Below are 21,858 nucleotides of genomic sequence, written 5' to 3'. Positions count from 1 at the left end.
TAGCCCAAGGCCCAACAGCAGATCCAAGGCCTCTAGGCGCCTCCTTGTGGTATGGGACACCAGGCTGGTCGAGATCTGGTTGGGAGTTCGTGCCAATAGCTCAGCTCGTGGCTCGGAGGGGACATCTCCTGCTTCGGGATCGTATCTAGTAGGTGTAATGGTTGGGTGGTGAGCAGCTTGCTCAGATTCCTCACGTTTGGTGTGTTCTTGTGTATGTTTGCAGGTCAGAGGTTTCAGGAGTGCTAGGGTCGTGTCAGTTGGTATCAGAGCCAACTCCTGAGGTATGAATCTCCGTTACGAGTGAGATTGGACGTGATTTCCTCCAGGTATGTCTCAAACTCGAAATTCAAAGTGATGCCCTACAAGTGCTTGTTGGTTCATCAAATAGGGCTGTTGGTCCTGGAGTGGGATGGAAGGAACGCGAGAGAACAAAAAGAGGTGAATTCGCTGCTAGATGTGGAAGGTCTAAGAGAAAGAGAGAGAGAGAGAGAGAGGTGTGTAGTTAGGAGGGAGTGCTTAGGGTCAGAGGATAGGTGCGAGAGGAGCTGTTAGAAAGGCACAAGGCTAGCCTTTCTTCTCCTTAGCCAGCCTTGCTCTTGCTTCGTTATCTCCTACCCTCATGGCAAGCTTCCATTCCATTCCAGTCTCCTAGCTCCGAGGCCACCTATTGCTTCTCCTCTCTAGACTACTCTCTTTAGCAAATCTAGTTCGGTTATGGCTGATTCTGTTGAACCCAGACTTAAAGAGAGTGATCAAGATATGGATTACCACGAAGGGGACTTTAATACAGTCATATCACATCATATCCTCTCTCTCTCTCTCTCTCTCTCTCACTCTCTCTCTCTCTCTCCCTCTCTCTCTCTCTCTCTCCTATCACTGGGCTTAGTTCTGCCCCCCCTCAGTGTCATGTGCACGGATTAGTATCTGACGTGTACTAGGGTACACAAGACTAGCTTAGGTAGCCTGGGGAGGCTTAGGGTTAGGCAGGCCCAGGGGTTCAATTTTCAGTGAGCCGATGGGAGCAAGTCTAGTTCCCTAGAGCTAGGTCTGATCCTGGATTGAGTCGTGGACGCACGCCTACATCTTAGCGTAGCCCAAGGCCCAACAGCAGATCCAAGGCCTCTAGGCGCCTCCTTGTGGTATGGGACACCAGGCTGGTCGAGATCTGGTTGGGAGTTCGTGCCAATAGCTCAGCTCGTGGCTCGGAGGGGACATCTCCTGCTTCGGGATCGTATCTAGTAGGTGTAATGGTTGGGTGGTGAGCAGCTTGCTCAGATTCCTCACGTTTGGTGTGTTCTTGTGTATGTTTGCAGGTCAGAGGTTTCAGGAGTGCTAGGGTCGTGTCAGTTGGTATCAGAGCCAACTCCTGAGGTATGAATCTCCGTTACGAGTGAGATTGGACGTGATTTCCTCCAGGTATGTCTCAAACTCGAAATTCAAAGTGATGCCCTACAAGTGCTTGTTGGTTCATCAAATAGGGCTGTTGGTCCTGGAGTGGGATGGAAGGAACGCGAGAGAACAAAAAGAGGTGAATTCGCTGCTAGATGTGGAAGGTCTAAGAGAAAGAGAGAGAGAGAGAGAGAGGTGTGTAGTTAGGAGGGAGTGCTTAGGGTCAGAGGATAGGTGCGAGAGGAGCTGTTAGAAAGGCACAAGGCTAAGCGGAATCCAAGAGACCCCGTGCACCTATCTGGCTGCGTAGAAAACGAGATGGCGCGAAGAAGGAGAGCATGGAGAGGTGTGCTATGGGCTGAGCAGGGTCGCGACTTGGACTGAGCTGTTCTCGGGGGGCTTGGAAGCTAAGAAAAGCACCAGCCCCTCCAAGTTAGGAGGGTGGGCTTTCTAAAAGCTTGGGCCACACGCGTTATAGCCTGGCGGGATTGCATCCCTACACCAACTCGTCAATTGCGCACATGTGAGACCCCTTCACGCCACTCTGTTCAGATCCCATCACCTGGTACGGCCTGTTGTAGATGACCATACGGAATAGCTTCCATCACCGTTGCGATTCGTTAGCCAGGATCGGCCGCCCGGGGGGGGGGGGTCGGTTGTTCATCAACTCGGCTTAGCTCAGAATTAGCCTTTCTTCTCCTTAGCCAGCCTTGCTCTTGCTTCGTTATCTCCTACCCTCATGGCAAGCTTCCATTCCATTCCAGTCTCCTAGCTCCGAGGCCACCTATTGCTTCTCCTCTCTAGACTACTCTCTTTAGCAAATCTAGTTCGGTTATGGCTGATTCTGTTGAACCCAGACTTAAAGAGAGTGATCAAGATATGGATTACCACGAAGGGGACAACTGGGGCCTCTACGATGATTTGATTACGAAGACTGCCTTTAGTGAATTCACCACAGCTCTCGATGCGAAGTTTGAGCTCGTTAATGCGAATCAAACGAGGTTGACACAACAACTCCAAGGGATTCAGGCTTCTATCACGCTTTTGACCAACATTGTTCAAGCGCTCACGCATGTGAATGCTTTGGCTTCAGTGCTGGACCCGAATATTACACCAGATCCCTATCCCGGAGATTAGAAATCCAAGACCAAGGAGGTGGTTGACACTTTGTTGCACAAGTGGCAGGTACACTTCCAGTTTCACCCTTATCCCGATGAGAAGAAGATGCAACTTGCAGCAAGGTATTTATCAGTGAAGGTTTTATTGTGGTGGAAGGAACTCAGACCGAAGCCTTCCACATGGATCGAATTTGAAGAGGTCTTCAGGAAAGAGTTTCTGAAGGAGGAGAACCTATGATATCGTAGGCAAGCTCAAGGCCCTCGATATGTCCAAGCTGAATTTGACTTTTGACATCTATCTTCAGAAGTTTCTTGATTTGCAGACTAGAGCTACAAAGATGGATCCCGTCACCTTGTTGGGGTTCTTGGTGGATGGTTTGCCTGACTCGTATAAGCTTCAGATCAAGAACAATAAGTGTACCACTTTGCAAGAGGCCATAAACTATGCGCGCGTCTATGATGATACTATGGCCACTGCAAAGGGAACCACTACTGCCGACACGAGCGAGAAGAACAAGAGGAAGTTCTTCCCGTCAACAGCGGGTACCGGGGAGTCAAAGTCAGTTGACAACGCACGAAGAATGATCGAGCCCGTTTCCTACACACCTTGAAGTTAAAGAAAGAAAGATGTTGTTTCATTTGCGAGGAGCGGGGCCACACACACAATAATAGTCCTAAGCACAAGAACCAGATGCAAGTGCCGAGACCAAATCTCCATGCAAGACAAGGAACCAAAGCTAAGGAGCTAACCAAGCATCGATGACAGGTATTTCTGTAAATGTCATTACCTGCCCACTTTCTTGTAATTGCACTTTTAATAATTCGTTATTTGGCCCCCATGACCTTTTCCGAGCTTATGGAGAAGTAAGGGACGAAAGAGTTCACATTCTCTTTCACCCAAACAACTCTCACAATTTTGTGAACTACAAACTTTTGCAGGGGATAAGGCTTTCCACGACACCTAGCGATCACACCTACAAGGTGCAGCTTCAAGCTGGGAAGCAATTTGGGGATCGTAAGATCGACGAACTTTCTATCCGGATCCAAGACTACACAAATGCTCTTACGTGCTATGTCATGTACTTGGAACGTGTGGACTTGTTAATCGGAATAGAGTGGTTTAAAACCCACAATATTTGGATTGGATGGAAAGATCATACACTCTATTTTTTGGACAAGGACACTCAATCTTGTATTCAATGTGATAATATTCCCTCTTCTCAAGGACCTATTGTTTCTGAGATGTTGCTTTGAAATATAATACACTTCTCATTATGATGTGTATAAGTGTGTTTTGATTGCGCTTTCTTCATTTGTTGTCTCTGTTAATAACAAAAATTATCTAAGTGTGTTTGAACACCGTGAATTAAGATCGTTGTTAGATGATTTCATGGATGTATTTCCTGTTCAACTGCCGGAAGGTTTACCTCTAGAACGAGCAGTAGATCATCGCATAGATTTAGTACCTCGGACTCAACCTATTAGTATTCCACCTTATAGGAATGAGCCAACTCGAGGAGGACGAGTTAGCTTCACAACTACAAGATTATCTGATTATGGGCTATATTCGCCCAAGTAAATCACCCTGGGGTGCACTTGTCCTCTTAAGAAAGAAGAAAGATGGTTCATGGAGAATGTGTGTAGATTATAAACGATTCAATAAATTAACGATTAAGAATGCATACCCTCTTTCTCGTTTAGATGAAATGGCTAGAGTGAAGTACTTCACTAAGATTGATTTGCATACGGGTTACCACCAAATCCATATCTATGCTAAACACATAGATAGAACTGCTTTCCGAACTAGGTATGGCCACTACGAGTTTCTCGTATTACCTTTTGGTTTGACCAATGCTCCCGCTATCTTTCAACAAATGATGAACGATTTGTTCAAAGATTATTTGAGCAAATTTATTGTCGTGTTCTTAGATGACATCTTGCTATATAGCCAATCGCTACAGGATCACATTGGACACCTCTGGATTGCCTTAGTTATTTTCAGACACCATAAGCTCTATGCCAAGATGAGTAAATGTGACTTCTTATGAAGAAGATCATTTACATAGGACACAAGATTTCTTCTAAAGGTATTAGCATTGATCTAGATCATATCGAGAAGGTTTTGGAATGGCCCATCCCTCAGACTGTGAAACAACTTCGTTCTTTCCTAGTATTTATGTTCTTTCTACGGAAGTCTGTGCGTGATTATTTGCACATCACGACACCCTTGACCAACATATTGAAAGGTCGTGGATGCAGGTCTACCCAGCCGATCTCTTGGAATGATGCATTGAACAAGGCTTTTGAAACCTTGAAGCTAACTATCACAAGGAAGCTCCTGTTCTTGCATTACCCGATCCTAACCGGCCTTATGTTTTAGAGGCCGATGCGAGTGATTTTGCGATTGGGGAGGGCACACCTATAGCTTTTGAAAGTAAAAAGATAGACAACACCCAATATTGTTGGCCCACACTAGAAAAAGAACTATATGCAGTTGTGTATGCTCTAAAGGTTTGGAGACACTATTTGTATGGTTCCAAGTTTCTTGTATTGACAGATCATCAATCAATCAAGTATGTGTGTGAAGGTATATATATGTGTGTGAAGGGTCAAAATTGAGGGGAAGAAAGGCCAAATTGGCAGAGTTAATGCAAGATTTTGATTTTAAAATATGTTATCGAAAGGGTTTCGTAAACAATGTGGCGGATGCCTTAAGTCAACTCAAGTTTGTAAATTCTATGTCATTTACGGAAATATCCTCGTACCTATTTCAATCCTTGAGAGGGCTTTGCGCAACTGATAGTCGTTTTAGTTCTTATTGGCAGAAGGTCCAAGATGGGAGCTCCATGGTTGTTGACCAGGACTCAAGGATTGTGCCACCTACGGTACAGGCAGCGGGAGGTCAGTGGCTGATTAGGAACGGCTTGCTGTTCCGGAATGGAAAAGACTGTGTGCCAAATGTTTCGGATCTTCGATCCAAAATTCTCTGGGAGTGTCATGATGCTCCTAGTGCTGGACATCCAAGTATACTGGACTCTGTCTCTTGTGAAACATACCTTTTATTGGCCTAAGATGCGTGCATTTATTGAAAACTATGTGGGAAGTTGTCGAGTTTGTCAAGTTACTAAGGCAGAACGCCTTAGAAGTGCGGGTTTATTACAACTGTTGCAAATTCCTAGTAATAAATGAGAAAGTATTTCCATGGACTTTATTGCGGGTTTGCCTCCAAGGAGCAAGGGTCATGACTCCATTTGGGTCATATTGACCATCTGACAAAGATGGCTAGATTCTTACCTACTAGATCCACCATATCAGTTGTTCAGTTAGCTCACGAGTTTGTGGACCAATTGTTTAAGCTATATGGTTTACCTTCCGACATAGTCATTGATAGGGACTCTAGTTTACAAGTAACTTTTGGACACTTGTTTTTGAGAACTTGGAAACTACTCTAAGTATGAGTTCCTCATATCATGCACAATCTGATGGCAGTACAGAGAACCAATTGGTTGAAGATATGCTTCGGGCATATGTTTCTAAGAGACGGTCTTCATGGGAAGATTATCTCCCCATGATAGAATTCGCTTATAACAGTGCAACGCATTCAAGTACTGGTTACAGTCCTTTATACTTATGTACGGGTTTCAACCTAAGTCACAAGTTATCGTTGGGTTCAAGGGAATTCAAAATGATGGTGCAAGGACATTCTTGCAAGACATGCAGGAAATGTTGTAGTTTGCGAAGGAGTCTATCAGAAATGCCCAAGACCGGGACAGATTTTATGCTAATAGACATCGTTCACCCAGAGAGTACTCTGAAGGGACGATGGTATATTTACGTAATCCCAAGGAATCCAAGAGCTTAAGTACTGGTTTGGTTCCAAAATTATCCCCCAGATAATGCGGTCTGTTCAAGATTATTAAAAGAATTGGACCAGTTGCATATAAACTAGAATTACCTCCTGACGTTAAAGTACATCCAATTTTTCATGTCAGTAGACTAAAAGAGTTACTAGGTGCTGATGATCAACTTGTTTCTCCTCAAGAAATAATAGAAGTTACAGATTTGACTTTTATTCCACACGAACCTAAGAGTATTCTTGAATTTCGTGAACGACAGATTCGAAATAGAATTATCACGGAATACAAGATCAAGTGGAAGGATCGTGTTGAGGAGAACACAACATGAGAGACATTACCTAACCTCTAGAGGACATTCCTGGGTTTTCTAGCAATCTCAGGAGTGAGTTCTTAGAGGAGGGGAAGTATGTCATGTGCACGGATTAGTATCTGACATGTACTGGGGTACACAAGACTAGCTCAGGTAGCCTAGGAAGGCTTAGGGCTAGGCAGGCTTGATTCTCGGGTTGAGTGGCAAGGGGACGAACAAGTTAGGGTGGTTCTTCGCTACTTTTGGCGCATTGGGCCGGAGTCTATATAAGGAGCCTAGTGGTTTAGTTTTCTGTGAGCCGATGGGAGCAAGTCTAGTTCCCTAGTGCTAGGTCTGATCCTGGATTGAGTCGCGGACGTGGGCCTCCATCTTAGCGTAGCCCAAGGCCCAGCAGCAAATCCAAGGCCTCTAGGCACCTCCTGGTGGTATGGGACACCAGGCTGGTCAGGATCTGGTGGGAGTTCGTGCCAGTAGCTCGTGGCTCGAAGGGGACATCTCCTGATTCGAGATCGTATCCCATAGGTGTCATGGTTGGGTGGTGATCAGCCTGCTCACATTCCTCATGTTTGGTGTGTTCTTGTGTTTGTTTGCAGGTCAGAGGTTTCAGGAGTGCTCGGGTCGTGTCAAATTGTTGGAAGTATAGGATCAATGCCCCACATGTAAGCCCCCAAATGAGGAGAGCTTAAGGGCCTGACACCTCAGTATGTATGAGGGTATATGAACCAATAGGAGGATCTGCCATGTGGGCAAGGGCCATATAAGCACACCCATGCTCATTGTTTGGGCATCAATCATCATGAGTCTACATCTCCTTGTAAGGCCTAGAGAGCTAGTCTAGGCTCAGGACATCCTCCGAGGTGTGTTCTGATGCTATGGGACGCCAAGGCTCATGTGATGGTCTTAATCTTCAGCTCAAGGGTAGTTTGAGGTAACTACTCTAGGTGTTAACTTAAAGGACACTAGACATTTACAGCTTTCAACCAATTCAATTCTCAGCCGAAACCTAAAATGTCTCTTTATGACATAGACTGCAAAGTCTATGTAAACTTAAAGGGCACAAGGCCTTTACAGCTTTCAACCAATTCAATTCCCGGCCAAAGCACAAAATGTCTCTTACGTAGACTGCAAGTCTAACCTGAGATGAGATCCATCAACTGCACTGACCCAATCATTATGTGGATGTGGATTTTGCCGTTCTGGAGGAGATACGGCAAACGCATACTCTATATGGAGTATAGATTCCTGTTCAGCATTAGATTGAAAAACCAAAACCACGTTACTATCACAAGTAAAAAAACCTTCTGAAAATTTAAGAACTTGAATTGCCAAAATTATGCCATTAAGTCATAACTTATTTTATTTTCTAAATGCTCACATTGTTGTGAGCCAAGGCCCACAAGCAAATCTGCTCATGTGAATAGCAAAAAATAGATTACATACAGCAGAAATCTTCTGGTTGAGCAAAAACTGTTCCAAAGATGTTCTTAGCAATTCACCATCCACAAGGAAATCAAAAGGTTGTGGTTGCTCTGCACAAACCAAAAGCAAAAAAATATCAACACAAAAATAGCCAAAAAAGTGATTAAAACACAATAATAAGGAGCATTGTGGTTTCGACCCCCCCCCTCCCAAAAAAAAAACAATCACTACCACATTGTTGAAACCACAAGTCTTTTATTTTATTTTCAAAGAGAGAATCTCTCATCATAAAGATGCCCTCCAAGCATGAGAGGATCTGTGAATCCTAGCCATGAGGGTGTGAATGATGTCCGTTAAGATAATACACAGAGATTAAGAGGCAAAGGTCCAAGTTCCATCTACAGCCTCTGAACATTACCATATCTGCCATGTAGTGAGTCTGGCTATGCCATAAGAATTTTAACATGTACAAAACTGACCTTCTAGGTCATGAGGTAACAATATCATATGGTAAATGCATAGAAACCAGCATTTGAAAGAACTTGCTCATTTTTTAAATTTTTTTTCCCCAAAAAAGAGAACCTTCTATATTAACTTGAAAACATGATACAAAATCAGCTATTTGCAAGGCACTAACAAAGGGAAAAACAATCTGTCTAGCAGCCTTCTTCTCTGGGTTTCAGCTCACTGCCTAAGGTAACCCAAGAGTAGGTGCAAACCACCACTATGGTGGGTTATAGAACCAACAAATTCCTCAATCCATGAAAATGTAGTATATACTTGTAGCCCATGCCTTGTAGAAGCACAAAGATGCTCCATGGTCTTCTTGTAGACTTTCGGAAGGCTTTTGACACTGTCCCATGATCCCGCATGATCAGGAGGCTACAGGAGCTGCAAATTCCAGAGGCACTGATATGGGGGGTGATGAGCCTATATGAGTCATTCAGAGGCAGATTTCGTGCCCCAGGTGGCCTATCGGATTGGGTCAAGAGTACGATCGGAGTGAAGCAGGGTCGCCCCCTCTCACCGACTCTCTTCAGGCTGTACATTGATGAGATCACCTCTTTCATAGACCGCCTAGGAGACAAAGGATCACTACTGGCTGATCTCATGATACAGATATTGCTATACGCTGATGACATAGTCCTTATCTCATCCTCAGCGGAGGGGCTGCAGAGACACTTGGAGGCCCTAGAGTATTGGAGATATCATAGTCAAAGAGTGTGTTGGTGTGAAGTGTTGGTGTGTAGTACTAGGTGATCTAGTACTAGTCTATGTGTGTGAGTCATATGTGAGTGCCACGTGTCATCATGGGACTTATCCCATACACACTAGGTGCTAGTGTGTGAGTGAGTAGCCTATATAAGGCTTGTACTTCACTTGTCTTGTCATACTTGATGAATCAATGAAAGCCTTCATCATGTCTTCATTTGAGTATCACTTATTCACTCCCTAGCCTCTCTCTCTCTCCCTCACACCATGTTTCTAAAATGATATCAAAGCAGGTCAGTCCTGTCCTAGCCCGCCCTGCAACGTCATCATCTTCTCCGTGACAAAGGATGTATGGTATGTGGACAGTGGTGCCACCAAGCACACGACCACAAAGGGAGGGGAGTGGTACAACTCTCTTAATTCGCAAGCCATGGTGCACCTAAGAAAATGTTTGCTGGGGCTAACTGGGTGATAATGAAGGTCCGCTTTTCTGATGCAGAGCTCCATATCCTGTGCTACTGCTCTAATGCTCACTCGTTGCTAAGCATAGTCAAACGCACTGTGAAGCTTTAGCACCTTGACTAACTGCTCCAAGGGGCAGATTGAGCTTGACAACCACATGGTTGTCTAGCAAATCCTCCAAACTGCCACCATCTCAAAAAGAATAGTAACCTTGCATCCTGCTACTTGTCCGCAACACAAGAACCTCTTTGACTAGTTAACCTGGAGGGTTCTCTCATCTATTGAGTTTCGGAAACCGGTGAGACTGAGCACTAAGAATACTATTGTTCTACCACCTATGAGGGTAGTAAGACTGCTCTTGGGGCTGCGGTAGAACTGGCACTAGCTAGGAATGCAAATGGGGACAGTGCTTCTTATCATGGCATGTCTCATGGCAATAATAGCAGAGATACTCCTTATTGTGCCTCTCTAGCTTGCTAATTGAAGTGATGCAGATCTTTGAAACCCCCCAGCCTGATGACTCTTGATACTTCTTGTTGAATGAAGCTTTAGGTCGGCGACCCGTGCTCATAGCTCAAAATTATGAGCAAGCTCAAAACCTGTGCCGCACGTCTTTGGCCTGAAGCTTCAGACATATCATTAGATATCTACGTCCAAGTAATGGCTTCTCTTATCAAGTGCATGGAAGTGAGAATGTACTTTATGTTGTCCTCTGCCTGTCTAAATTGAGCTTCCCTACGATTGAGGACTTTGATGGGAGTGGATTTGGTCAATCAAGCGCTCCTAAAAGACAAGATCAATGCTTGATCCCGCTCTTCTTCAGCTTCTCAGTCCTGTTCTCTAATTGCAGGTTCATCTTCTCTTACCTCTCAATCCAGACACTCTTCCGCGGCATAGGCTTCCTAGTGCTCTAAGACGCACGTGAGAAGCACCTCTGACTGCATCGTGGCTAGCATAGCACCTGGTTTGATGGGATGCTTCAAGGCTTTGCTCCATACACTGCTTAGTCCTACTGAATCTAGCTAATCTCCCACTGAGATTGAAGGGTGGAGGGCTGTCATGGAGAGACTGCTAAGGTAGAAGACACCATGTCAGTGGATCCGGGAACAAAACAATACCAGTCCAATAAAGGTTTAAGGCGATGTACTTTCATCATAGCGCAGGTAAGACTAAAGTATTATATGAAGTTCTTTTTGTTCCTAAACTGTATAGAAATCTTCTTTCTACAAGGTAAAAAATGAAGGTAGAGTTTGGTCATCAGGTGTAGGCACCTTAGAGAAGAACAAGAAAGTGTTGCACAAGAAGAATCGGCTTCGACTGCTCAAACCAACACCAAATCCACCAAGTTGTGGCATCTGCACATGGATATGTTATGTGAGATACAGAGAAGAGGAATTGTAGAAAGCCTACATACAATCGGCAGTCACTAAAAATCTGTGTTTTTCATGGAAAGCAAGCAAGGCAATTGCAATATCCGTTGGATAAGTCAGGTCTCTGTTCCTAAAAAGTTTTTTGGCATCAAATGCGCCACGCTCTGCTGCTCCCTAGCCTCTCCCCCGACAGCCCCCCGCCCAGCCCCCTCATGCCTTCCCTCCACCTCCATCAGTGCCCCTCGTTGCCTTTCGTGCTGCCCCCCCCCCCCCCCCCCCAAAAAACTGTTTTCCTCTCTGCCCACCCTGCCTCTGCCCCTTCCGCCTCCCCCATCACGCCTTCCCCCCAGCCTCCTTTTTTGCAGCACCTCCCCCTGCCTTCCTTCCTCACCGCTGACCGGCTTGTGGCCTCCGCCCCCTTCTGTCTTCCCCCCGCTGCCTCTCTTGCCCCTACTTCCCGGACCTGGTTTGAACCACCTGAGGGCCTTTTTCCCTCTGTTTTGGGCCCCCAGCTGCTCCTGGAGCTGCTGTTTTGTCTCTTTCTCCAGCCTGCCCTTTGTGCTGCAGGCCTTCAGCAGCAAGGCTTAGGAGGCATCGGTCCTATGCCCTCATCTTTCTGTTTGCCTGACTTCTACTTGCTTTTGGCAGTGTGGGTGTAACCAACAGTCTCCCCTCTTCTTCACCTTTCCACCTCTCCTTTTTCTTCCTTCTCCATCTCTCCGGCCTCCAATCCTAATGCAATGCCCACTAAAGGTAGGAATTTGAGCCAGTCATGCCTTCATGCCCGGCCGCACGAACATGGACTTCTCATCATCCAACCCTCCTCCAAAAACTCAGAAGGCCAAAGTTGTTACACAGGCTTCCGCGCATAGGAAGGCCATGTTTGTCCAAGCCCCCTCCCCCATGAGCTGGACCATGGTGAGTTCGAACCTGCACAAACTTCATGATCACGCATGGCAGCAACCATAGCAGTTGATACTTTGTCAGGAGTTGCAGAGGGCTATGGTGGGACAGTTGCTAGATATCCTCTTGATTCAGGAGCACATGTTTTCAGCACCAGACATCAGACAACACCACCTAGTCCTCCCAATGAAAGGTGCTGAGTTGCGGTCCCCAGCAATGGGTACGACTCATGAGCGGAGGGGTTTGCATTTCAGTATCCCAATCTCTGGCCCCGAATGAGTTTGATCACGGAGAGCTTATTGGAGGGCGTGTAGTCTGGATTCGCCTACCAATGGTGAAAGGGAGTGAAGGGGGAAGAAGAGCAAGAGAGTGAGAGTGAGAGAGAGAGACACTCAAGTGCGGGTGTGAAAAATGATGAGCCACACCACAAACTCAGTTGTGTTTTATTAGGATTAGGTTTACCCTATGACTATCTTAAGACAGTCATAGGTGTCCTATCTTTTAATGAAGGGTTGGCAATGTGCCTTTACCCCAACAACCTCCCACCTAAAGGCCAATGTGCCTAAAGGGGAGAAAAGAATAAAAATTACAGCAATATACAGTTACTGTATACAAGACCATAAAATAAGAATGGTCTCATCCTAATCCCATGATGTGGCGGCAATGTGCAAACCGCTCTGTAGGCAAGCTCTTAGTGAGCAAATCTGTAGGATTATCATCAGTATGCACTTTCACAAGCTCAAGTCGCTTGTCTTCCAGTACCTCCCTGATGAAATGATATTTCACTTCTATGTGCTTGGTCTTTTGATGAAAGACCGGATTCTTTGCCAACATGATAGCACTCTGACTATCACAATGCAAAACTGGCATATCTCCTGTAATGCCCAAATCTCCCACCAGCCGAGTAAGCCATATTGCTTCCTTGAAGGCCTCTGTGGCTGCAACATATTCAGCTTCTGTGGTTGACAGTGCAACGCATTTCTGCAACCGAGACACCCATGATATAGCACCTCCTGCAAATGTGAAAATATAACCGGTAGTAGACTTCCGGTTATCTGCATTTCCTGCATAGTCTGAATCTGTAAAACCATGCACCAATGCATCCTGCCTACCATAGCATATGCACAAGTCTTTGGTACCCTTGAGATACCTCAAGACACCTTTCACTGCTTCCCAGCGCCGCTTGCCTGGATTTGCCATATACCTGCTGATGACTCCCACCGCAAAAGCAATATCCGGACGAGTGGCAACCATGGCATACATCAAAGATCCAACTGCAGATGCATACGGAACCTTGGCCATTTCAGCCTTATCATCATCTGATCTGGGGCTGTCCTTACTGCTGAGTTTTAAATGTGGAGGCAACGGGGTACTAATAGACTTCCCCCCCTCCATTTTAAACCTCTGCAGTACTTTGTCAATGTACTCCTTTTGTGACAGAAACAAAAGTCCCTTGGACCTGTCACGAGTAATCCGCATGCCAAGAATATGATTTGCATCACCCAAGTCTTTCATATCAAAAGACTTATGCAGTTGTTTCTTCAAAGCACTAATCTCATGCTGAGATTTACTGGCAATAAGCATGTCATCCACATATAGAATGAGTAGCATCAAACTGCCATCCTTTGCCCGTTTGGTGTACAAGCAATGATCGGTCTCACACCGATGATACCCTTGGGACTGCATGAAGGCATCAAACTTCTTGTACCATTCCCTTGGCGCCTGCTTGAGTCCATACAAGCTCCTCTTGAGCTTACACACAAGCTGCTCTTTCCCTTTAACAGCATATCCCTCTGGCTGACTCATATAGATCTCATCATGGAGATCTCCGTGAAGAAAGGCTGTCTTCACATCCATCTGACATAAATCCATGTCATCATGAGCAACAAGAGCCAACACTGCTGTCAAAGTAGTCATCTTGACTACAGGGGAAAAGATCTCATCAAAGTCAATGCCCTTCTCCTGCTTAAATCCCTTGGCAACCAATCTGGCCTTATACCTCGGTAAAGCATTTGAATCCACTTTGACTTTGTAAACCCACTTGCATGGCAAAACTTTTCTGCCTGCAGGTAACTGCACCAAGTCCCATGTATCATTCTGAAGTAGGGAGTCCATTTCTGATTGCATGGCTTTCTCCCACTTCTTTTTCTCTGTTCTTCCCATAGCTTCCTTGAAGCTGGAAGGCTCACCACAATCTGTCAGCATGATAAAATCAGCCACATTATTGGCTCCTGGAACAAACCTGGCAGGAGGCCGTTGTACACGGGAGCTCCTCCTAACAAAATGTTCCGGATTAGGCTGCTGTCCAGCCTGTTCTTCATGCATGACAGGTGGCTGTACCACCATATCTGGCTGTGCTAAAGCTCCATCTGCTGGCATATCCAGTGGTGCATCATTGGCAAAATTATCTGGCTGATTTTCAGCCTGTATACCCTCTTGAACAGGGTTATCTGCAGCAGGCTGCTGCTGCATATAAATGGGCATTCGTTGCTGTCCAACATCATCATAAATAACCCTCCTGTATTCCACAGGTTGCACGGGTTCCTTGTGTACACTATCCTCCTTAAAGATGACATCATTGCTGCGTATAATCTTCCGTTTAACGGGATCCCATAACCTGTACCCCATTTCACCTTCGTCACCATAACCCATAAAGATGCATCTGATAGACTTTGGATCCAGTTTGGTGCGTAGTTCTTTGCGTACATGAGCAAAGCACTCGCAGCCAAATACACGTAAGTGCTTATATGAAGGTGGCTTGCCAGACCACACCTCTTCTGGCACTTTCAACTCCAAAGCCTTGTTTGGCGACCTGTTAATAATGTGAACTGCTGTTTGCACGGCTTCTGCCCAAAAGCCATGGGGTAATGCAGCATAAGACAACATACATCGAACCTTCTCCTAAATGGTTCGATTCATACGCTCACTTGCACCATTTTGAGATGCATTATGAGGGGCTGTGAGTTCCTGTTTGATGCCCTTAGCTTGGCAAAACTGCACAAAAGCATGTGACACATACTCACCCCCATTATCGGACCTCAGGCATTTCAGCCTGCGACCTGTCCGATTCTCAACCTGAGCAACAAACTTCTTGAAAGCATCTAAGGCATCTCCCTTATGCTTCAAGAAATAGACCCACACCTTACGTGTGGCATCATCAATGAAAGTAATAAAATATTTTGCACCCCCTAGTGATAACTGTGGCATCTCACACAAATCAGTGTGCACTAGATCAAGTGGTGCTCTATTCTGGGGAGTTCTCCTCTTATGAGGAGTGACAGAGTGCTTGCCAAATATACAATGATCACAAGTAGGCAAATCTGAAAAAGAAAGAGGCGGCAGATAACCCAAACGTGACAGTTCTTGCATTCCTTTAACAGACATGTGTCCCAACCGGCTATGCCACAATGAAACCTTTGGCAGCTCGGTTATGGCAACAACATGATTACCCACACTGGAAACATAAAGAGGGTACAAGGTATCACTCTTAAAACCCTCAGCCACTACAGTCTGGCCATCAGTAATCACCCATTTGGAATCCCCAAATGTGGTGTGGTAACCACTGTCATCCAATAAGCCAGTGCTAATCAGATTTTTCTTGATTTGCGGCACATGGCGAACACCATCAAGCATAAATGACCGTCCATCAGGAAATACTATCTGTATACTGCCAATCCCTGCAATCTGACATGCATAGTTGTTCCCAAGATGAACAACTCCATGAGTACCTGTGTAGGAAGTAAACCACTCCCTATGAGGAGTAACATGAAAAGAGGCACCTGAATCCAAGAGCCACGTGTGCATGTCATGGCCATCAATAACCAAAGCATGTGCTATTACAGCAGAAGAGCATAAAACATCATGTATGTCACTGTCACTGTCCTCTGCTACAACATTCACTGCATCCAAGTCATCTGCCTTGGCCTTGCCTTTGCCTTTGCTTGCATTTCCTGTATCCTTTGTTTCAGCCTTCTTGGCTTTCTGATCCCGTATGAACTTGAAGCACTTAGACTTCACATGTCCCTTCTTGCCACAATAAAAGCATTCAATATCCTTTTTGCCACAGGATTGACTGCGGGATTTGGACTTACTAGCAGATCTCCCCTTCTGCTGAGTCCTGCCTCTATCCTGTACCTGCAAAGCATTTGAAGACTTGCTGCCCGCATTATTCTTCCTGCTCATCTCCTCCATAAGGAGAGAGCTCTCTACATCAGCATAAATAAGAGTGACATTCGAGTTTGACAGGGTGGTCTTGAAAGTGTCCCAACTCTCGGGGAGGGTACACAGCAAGAAAGTAGCCTTGAACTCCTCATCAAGGTTCAACCCCTGTGCAATCAGCTGTGTAAAGATGGCATTGAACTCACTCAAGTGTGAGGTCATAGCTGTACCTTCCTTCATGCGAAGATCGACCAGCTTCTTCAGCCAATAAACCTTACTGGCTGAGCTCTTTTGGGCATACAATTCTTCTAGTCTTTGCCATAGACCATAAGAGGTCTTTTCAGCCTGTAGATTGAACACAAGAGTGTCTGAAATAGTGAGCATGATAGCTGCCCTCGCAGACAAATCAAGCTCTTCCCAGTCATCAGCTGCCATGTCAGATGGCTTGACACCCTTCACCCTTATGGGCTTAGCAATCTTCTTTAACAGAAGTACATTCAAGCACTGTTCTGCCCATAATGCATAGTTGTGTGCTCCTTCCAGTTTCTTTATGTTCAGAATTGAAGAATCACCTCCCCCTGATGCCATATCAGATGAGGAAAGTACCTGACTCCCTGGAAGTAAAAAGACTGAATAAAAATTCTGATTTCTCAGAAAAACCTGCTCTATTCAAGAGCCAGAAGCACTCTCAATGGTGCTGTTTTTACTGTCAGGAAAATCTGCAGCAAAACAGTAAATGACCCTGCAAATACTGTACCTTCTGACACACTGTACTGTGCTCAAAGAGGCATAAAAAAAACAATAATTTCAGACTGCTGCAGCTGCTCAACAAGTGCTTAACAGTGCATAATCATCTGACAAACCACAAACACTGCTGTAAACACTGCTGTACTGACTGTACTGATCACTTCTCCCACCTCAGATGAGGTATTGCACTGAGTTAAATTGCAGAAACCACTTGGCAAACACCCAAAAAAAAATGACACTTCAGCCTGTCACAAAACCTGCAACAGTAAATGGGATAAATCCCAAGCAATCACCCTTATACCAAGGGGAGAAAATGCATCTGAAGATCTCTGTCGGTAACCCAAGTACTGTCAAACAAAGTCTGGGCAAAAGCCCCTTGATCTGACACCTGAATCAAGTGGAGAACACCTCAACACTGAGGTAGCATGCAATATGAAAATCTCTCTGACAAAAACATCCACCAGTGTAATGCATATACTACCCTGTGTAGAAATGACATACACAGATCCCAACGTACAAACACTCAATGAGGAACCTTTTGAGCACTGTCAACGATGGACAGTTAGGGACCGAGTAAACTCGATGCGCCCTGGCCAAGCGTGGCTCAACTGAGGTTCTCTGAGTGTGGCACAAGAAATGTGACCTGCAAGAAAATGTCACCTCGACACTGCGGAAATCAAGACAAATGTGTGCTCTCTGGCACCACACTGCCTCAAGGCATACAATGCATCACCTTCCGGGCAAAAGCCCTATGATCTGCTCACCTGTAAACTGAGATTCAAACCCAGTAAAAGCATATGTCCTCTTGCAAAATCAAGGCATTACCTTCCCAGAACAAAATAGCTGTGCAATCAACCACACACTGTGGTTCTCTTCACCTCAAGCATGAGATGAATGAAAGTACTTGCTGTACTTTTCAAGATAACACAGTTCTGTGAACTGAAAAATGATCCTTAAGCAAGAGGAATGAAGAGCAGAATGCTGTTTCACCTCTCTTTCTTCCCCAAACAAGAATGTAACTTTTGTACTTTCGTACTTGCTGTACTTGTGCAACAGCCAGATCCAAGGAGAACAAACTTCTTCAGACACAGATCCCGAAAAACAAAAAATGTACCTCCCGGCTGCACAAAAAACGAAAAACAGCTCTGATGTAACTCCCTGCAAGTGTGGCGGCTTCGTCCGTACAGCTGTACGGCAGTCCGTACGGCTGCCCTCGGAGTAGGCTGCGCGACGCCTCGAGAGGCTTAGCAGCTAGTAGCAACTGCTGGCTGCTTGCTTGATGCGGCGCCTCGAGCTGCAGCTAGCAGCTGCTATGCAAAGAGGCCCGCGACCCGCGTCGCCGCCCGTGCCCACGCCACAGCCCGCGCCCGCGCCCACGCTGTCGCCCTGCAGCCCGCCTTCGCCAATGCGCCGCCGCCCGTGCAATGTCGGCGTTCCGTACGACTGTACGGATGACGTACGGCCGTACGGAGCTCGACGTACGTCCGTACGGCAGAGGGTTGGGTAGGCTAGGGAGTGGAGGGGAATGGCTCTGATACCAGTTGAAAGGGAGTGAAGGGGGAAGAAGAGCAAGAGAGTGAGAGTGAGAGAGAGAGACACTCAAGTGCGGGTGTGAAAAATGATGAGCCACACCACAAACTCAGTTGTGTTTTATTAGGATTAGGTTTACCCTATGACTGTCTTACGACAGTCATAGGTGTCCTATCTTTTAATGAAGGGTTGGCAATGTGCCTTTACCCCAACAAATGGGAGACTCCAGGATCCTGAGTATTTACGGCCCTTCTTGTAGAAATGGCACCCCTCTTTCTGAAGGCGGCTTACAAAGAGTCTTTCTAATGTAGGACTTCAACAATCTAGAGCTTGAGGATAAGCAAGGTGGAGCCTCCTTCTCGGTGATACCCTCTACCAAGCGGAGTACTTGGGAGCAGCTCATCTCCAAGATCAGTGGTTGAGACTCCTGAAGAGAGGTGAAGTTCTCTAGAATTCTCAAAATCTATGCTACTCCTTTGGTCAACAGCAACATGATGGTCTGCTAGAGCAGCTCCACAAATCCTACGTGGGGGATCGGGTAGCCACGAGAATTTCGGTAGTCGGCTAGACCTTCAGGCCAAGGAGATCCACAGGGCCGAGTTCTCTTACCACTCCTTCAGGGCACAGTGAATGCAGCACGAAGACATGATTACTATAAAATTTTTAAGACCAGTAACCCTCAACTCAGCAGGGACACATCTTTAGCAGTTGTGGGAAGCAAAAGGACACATGCATTCAAGCCCGCAAGAGATCTTAGAGATGACCACTGTCTTCTATCAGCAGTTGTTTCAATCTGACGAGCAGTCCCCTCAGGTCCTTTCAACCCGGCATGCAATTTTGGGCCCATATCCTGACAGTGGTCTCCCGAGCATGAGTAGACAAGTGGAGGCCCCTTTCACTGATGAGGAGCTCTAGGAGGCTCTCAAGGCCCTCCCCCCGAAGAGGTGCCCTCTGTCAAGACATCATACACACCCAGTGTGCCATATGGGAGCATGGACATCAGGATCTCAGATTACTGGCAAAAGATGGGTGTGTTTCTGTAAGGTTTGGCCTGCAACCGTCTTGTAGGTATTCACGGAGCGAGGAATTCTATGAATGTATAGTCCTCCACCTTGGTTGCTAGCCCATGTTTCAGAGATTCCCCTAGGCAGTGAGCCTCTGAAAACAGGCTGGTTGACAACCAATTCTTTTTTCTAGCATTTCTTCCACGAACCACAATCCACTGACTGATTTGTATGGCTGGTTTTTTCAAGCATTAATAGAAAGTACTTTTCTCTTTTTTTGGGGGGGGGTAGGGGGGGGAGCAAGCAAGGAAAACGTTTCCCAAGGAAGCCAACTGCAAGACAAACGGTGACATGGATGGTGAGAAAGTAAAAGAGATTAAGCCACCGCACTTTTCGGAGCAACTATAGTGGATAACTTAGGAATTTTGCAGGATTTTAGAACATAAGGCAATCCACGTACACTGTGAGATAAAGAAGAGGGACTTTGCCCTTATAGACATCCGAGAGCCGAAGACGTTTCATGAGAGTGTGATCCAAACTAGGGGGCAGCCATGAAGGTTGAAAATGAATCCATACTTCATAACCATACTAGGAACAATGCAACCACAACCACAAGGAGAAAGGTCGTAGGAACCAAATGGGACTTCAAATTGACATACAAGATCGATGGCATCATTAGACAAGTATAAGGCTAGACTTTGTAGCCAAGGACATGCTCAGACCGAAGGATTCAACTGCCAGGTTGACCATTATCAAAACAGTTCTTCATCACAAATGGCTATTAGTTCGAATGGAATTGAATCAGCATTCCTAAAGGGGGCATTCCTAGAGGGAAACCTAGAAGAGCAAGTTTATATGGAACAGTCTCCAAGGTTTCAGCTACTAGTGAACAAAAGTGCAGACTACATTAGCTCAAACAGACTCAAGGAGCATGGTACAGTGCACATACATTGATGAGTAAATCAGACAAATCGGATTGTGCAACAGTCCTTCATATAAGACAACCTATATCTCTTTGGAAAGAAGGTAAAAGGTATTGCTAATTCATTATCTTGATGATCTTCTCCAAATTGAGGTATCAGGACAATGATGGTATTTTCATCTCATAGGAGAAGTACTCTAGAGAGATTAAGGAAGCCAGCTCCCCATTGGTGGATATCTATGAATACTTAAGCTTGATTCTCTCTCCGATACCTGTCGCTTATTGTTCTTTCGTTTGTCTTTTAAAAACTTATTGGATACATTCTAGCCTTATTAAGGTAGTGCGCATACACACACAAGCTAAAGATCAATGCACATAAGTTAAGGCTCCTTTCGATGCCTTCTGCAACGATGTGCTACGGGGATTGAAAAACCATTGATCGAAATTTTAAAGGGAACTTGAGCTTCTGAGGTCAGGTTCAGAGCAAGAAGAGTACCGAGGCCAAGCAGAGCGTTGATAACCTCGGAAAGTCCATAACGAGTGAGGTGAGAAGGTACGGAGAAAGGGGTATTGGGCACGTGAAAGTCGGGGGCCAATTTTGATGTGAAACGAACTTGAATTTGTCTTTCTTCCGGCTCCATGGCGGGGTGGCGGCGGCATACAAATTGGCAAACCTGTCCTAGAAAATTTGCTTCTCACCACGAGAAGGAACCATGTGTTTTCATTAAGTTACTAAGGGTGGCTTCCAAAAGGTGGCATTCTATAACACTCTTTTTGCAAAGTATGATTAACTTCATCTTGACCATGGGCGTGCTGTGGGCGGGCAATCTTGTCCGTGCCCGTCCATGTTTGCATGCCCCCACAGGCGAGCAAGCGTGTTATGCTCCTTCACAGATTTTGGACAAGAGGTGAGAGAGTCTTACTAAAAAATTGACAATTTTACTTTAAAAAACACTTGGGAGAGGCTAGAGCCCTTTCCCACGGTTATGTTAGAGAGCATAACATACCCAATTCCGTTAAGTTAAAGGATAAACTTAGAGTTAGGTTATGTTAGGGAGCTTAACGTATCCAGTTCTGTTAAGTTAAAGGATAACCTTAACAAGGGAATTACATTCCCATTGGTACCACTATTTGTCTGGGTTTTCCATATAAAATGGTTTATGTCATCAATCCGAAGTCCATTAGGTCAAGTTAAGGTCACAGTAAATTCTTATTTTCAAGACCTTTCAAACAAGTCCCCATGTTGTATAGTTCTAAGATGATCTTGACCAGGAAAATTTCTTAACAAGAATCTTGATTAAGTGGCATTCCCACTCGTCACCCTTAACTTAACCATTAAAAGATAACCATTAAAAATCTATATTCCACCTCATAAAAGTCCTTAAAGTCCTCTTTCGAGGGTGTTAAATTTACACTCATTTTTTAACAAGCCATTAAGAGATCTAAGTTTAACTAGA

General features: G+C 45.4%; 1 protein-coding gene across 4 annotated transcripts in view; it reads right to left on the bottom strand.

Annotated features, from left to right (window-relative positions):
* LOC147905803 (Transducin/WD40 repeat-like superfamily protein) overlaps positions 1 to 21,138 on the bottom strand; it is a 375,013-nt gene extending 353,875 nt beyond the window's left edge. For all 4 annotated transcript variants that reach the window (XM_087374759.1, XM_087374768.1, XM_087374750.1 and 1 more), the window contains exons 1-3: positions 20,898 to 21,138; positions 8,115 to 8,203; positions 7,810 to 7,916 (exon numbers count right to left, since the gene is read on the bottom strand). In XM_087374759.1, coding sequence (XP_087230885.1) covers positions 7,810 to 7,916; positions 8,115 to 8,203; positions 20,898 to 21,042 — 341 coding nt within the window. In that variant the 5' untranslated portion in view covers positions 21,043 to 21,138. The remainder of the gene's footprint in view (positions 1 to 7,809; positions 7,917 to 8,114; positions 8,204 to 20,897) is intronic.
* Positions 21,139 to 21,858: the final 720 nt, after the last annotated feature.

This window comes from Dipteris shenzhenensis, chromosome 1 (assembly GCF_047967505.1).
Source record: "Dipteris shenzhenensis isolate YYH24624 ecotype China chromosome 1, Dip_SZ_1.0, whole genome shotgun sequence".
Taxonomy (NCBI): Eukaryota; Viridiplantae; Streptophyta; class Polypodiopsida; order Gleicheniales; family Dipteridaceae; genus Dipteris; species Dipteris shenzhenensis.
Note: the sequence above shows the minus strand (reverse complement) of the source record. Positions and strands in the feature narration are given on the sequence as shown.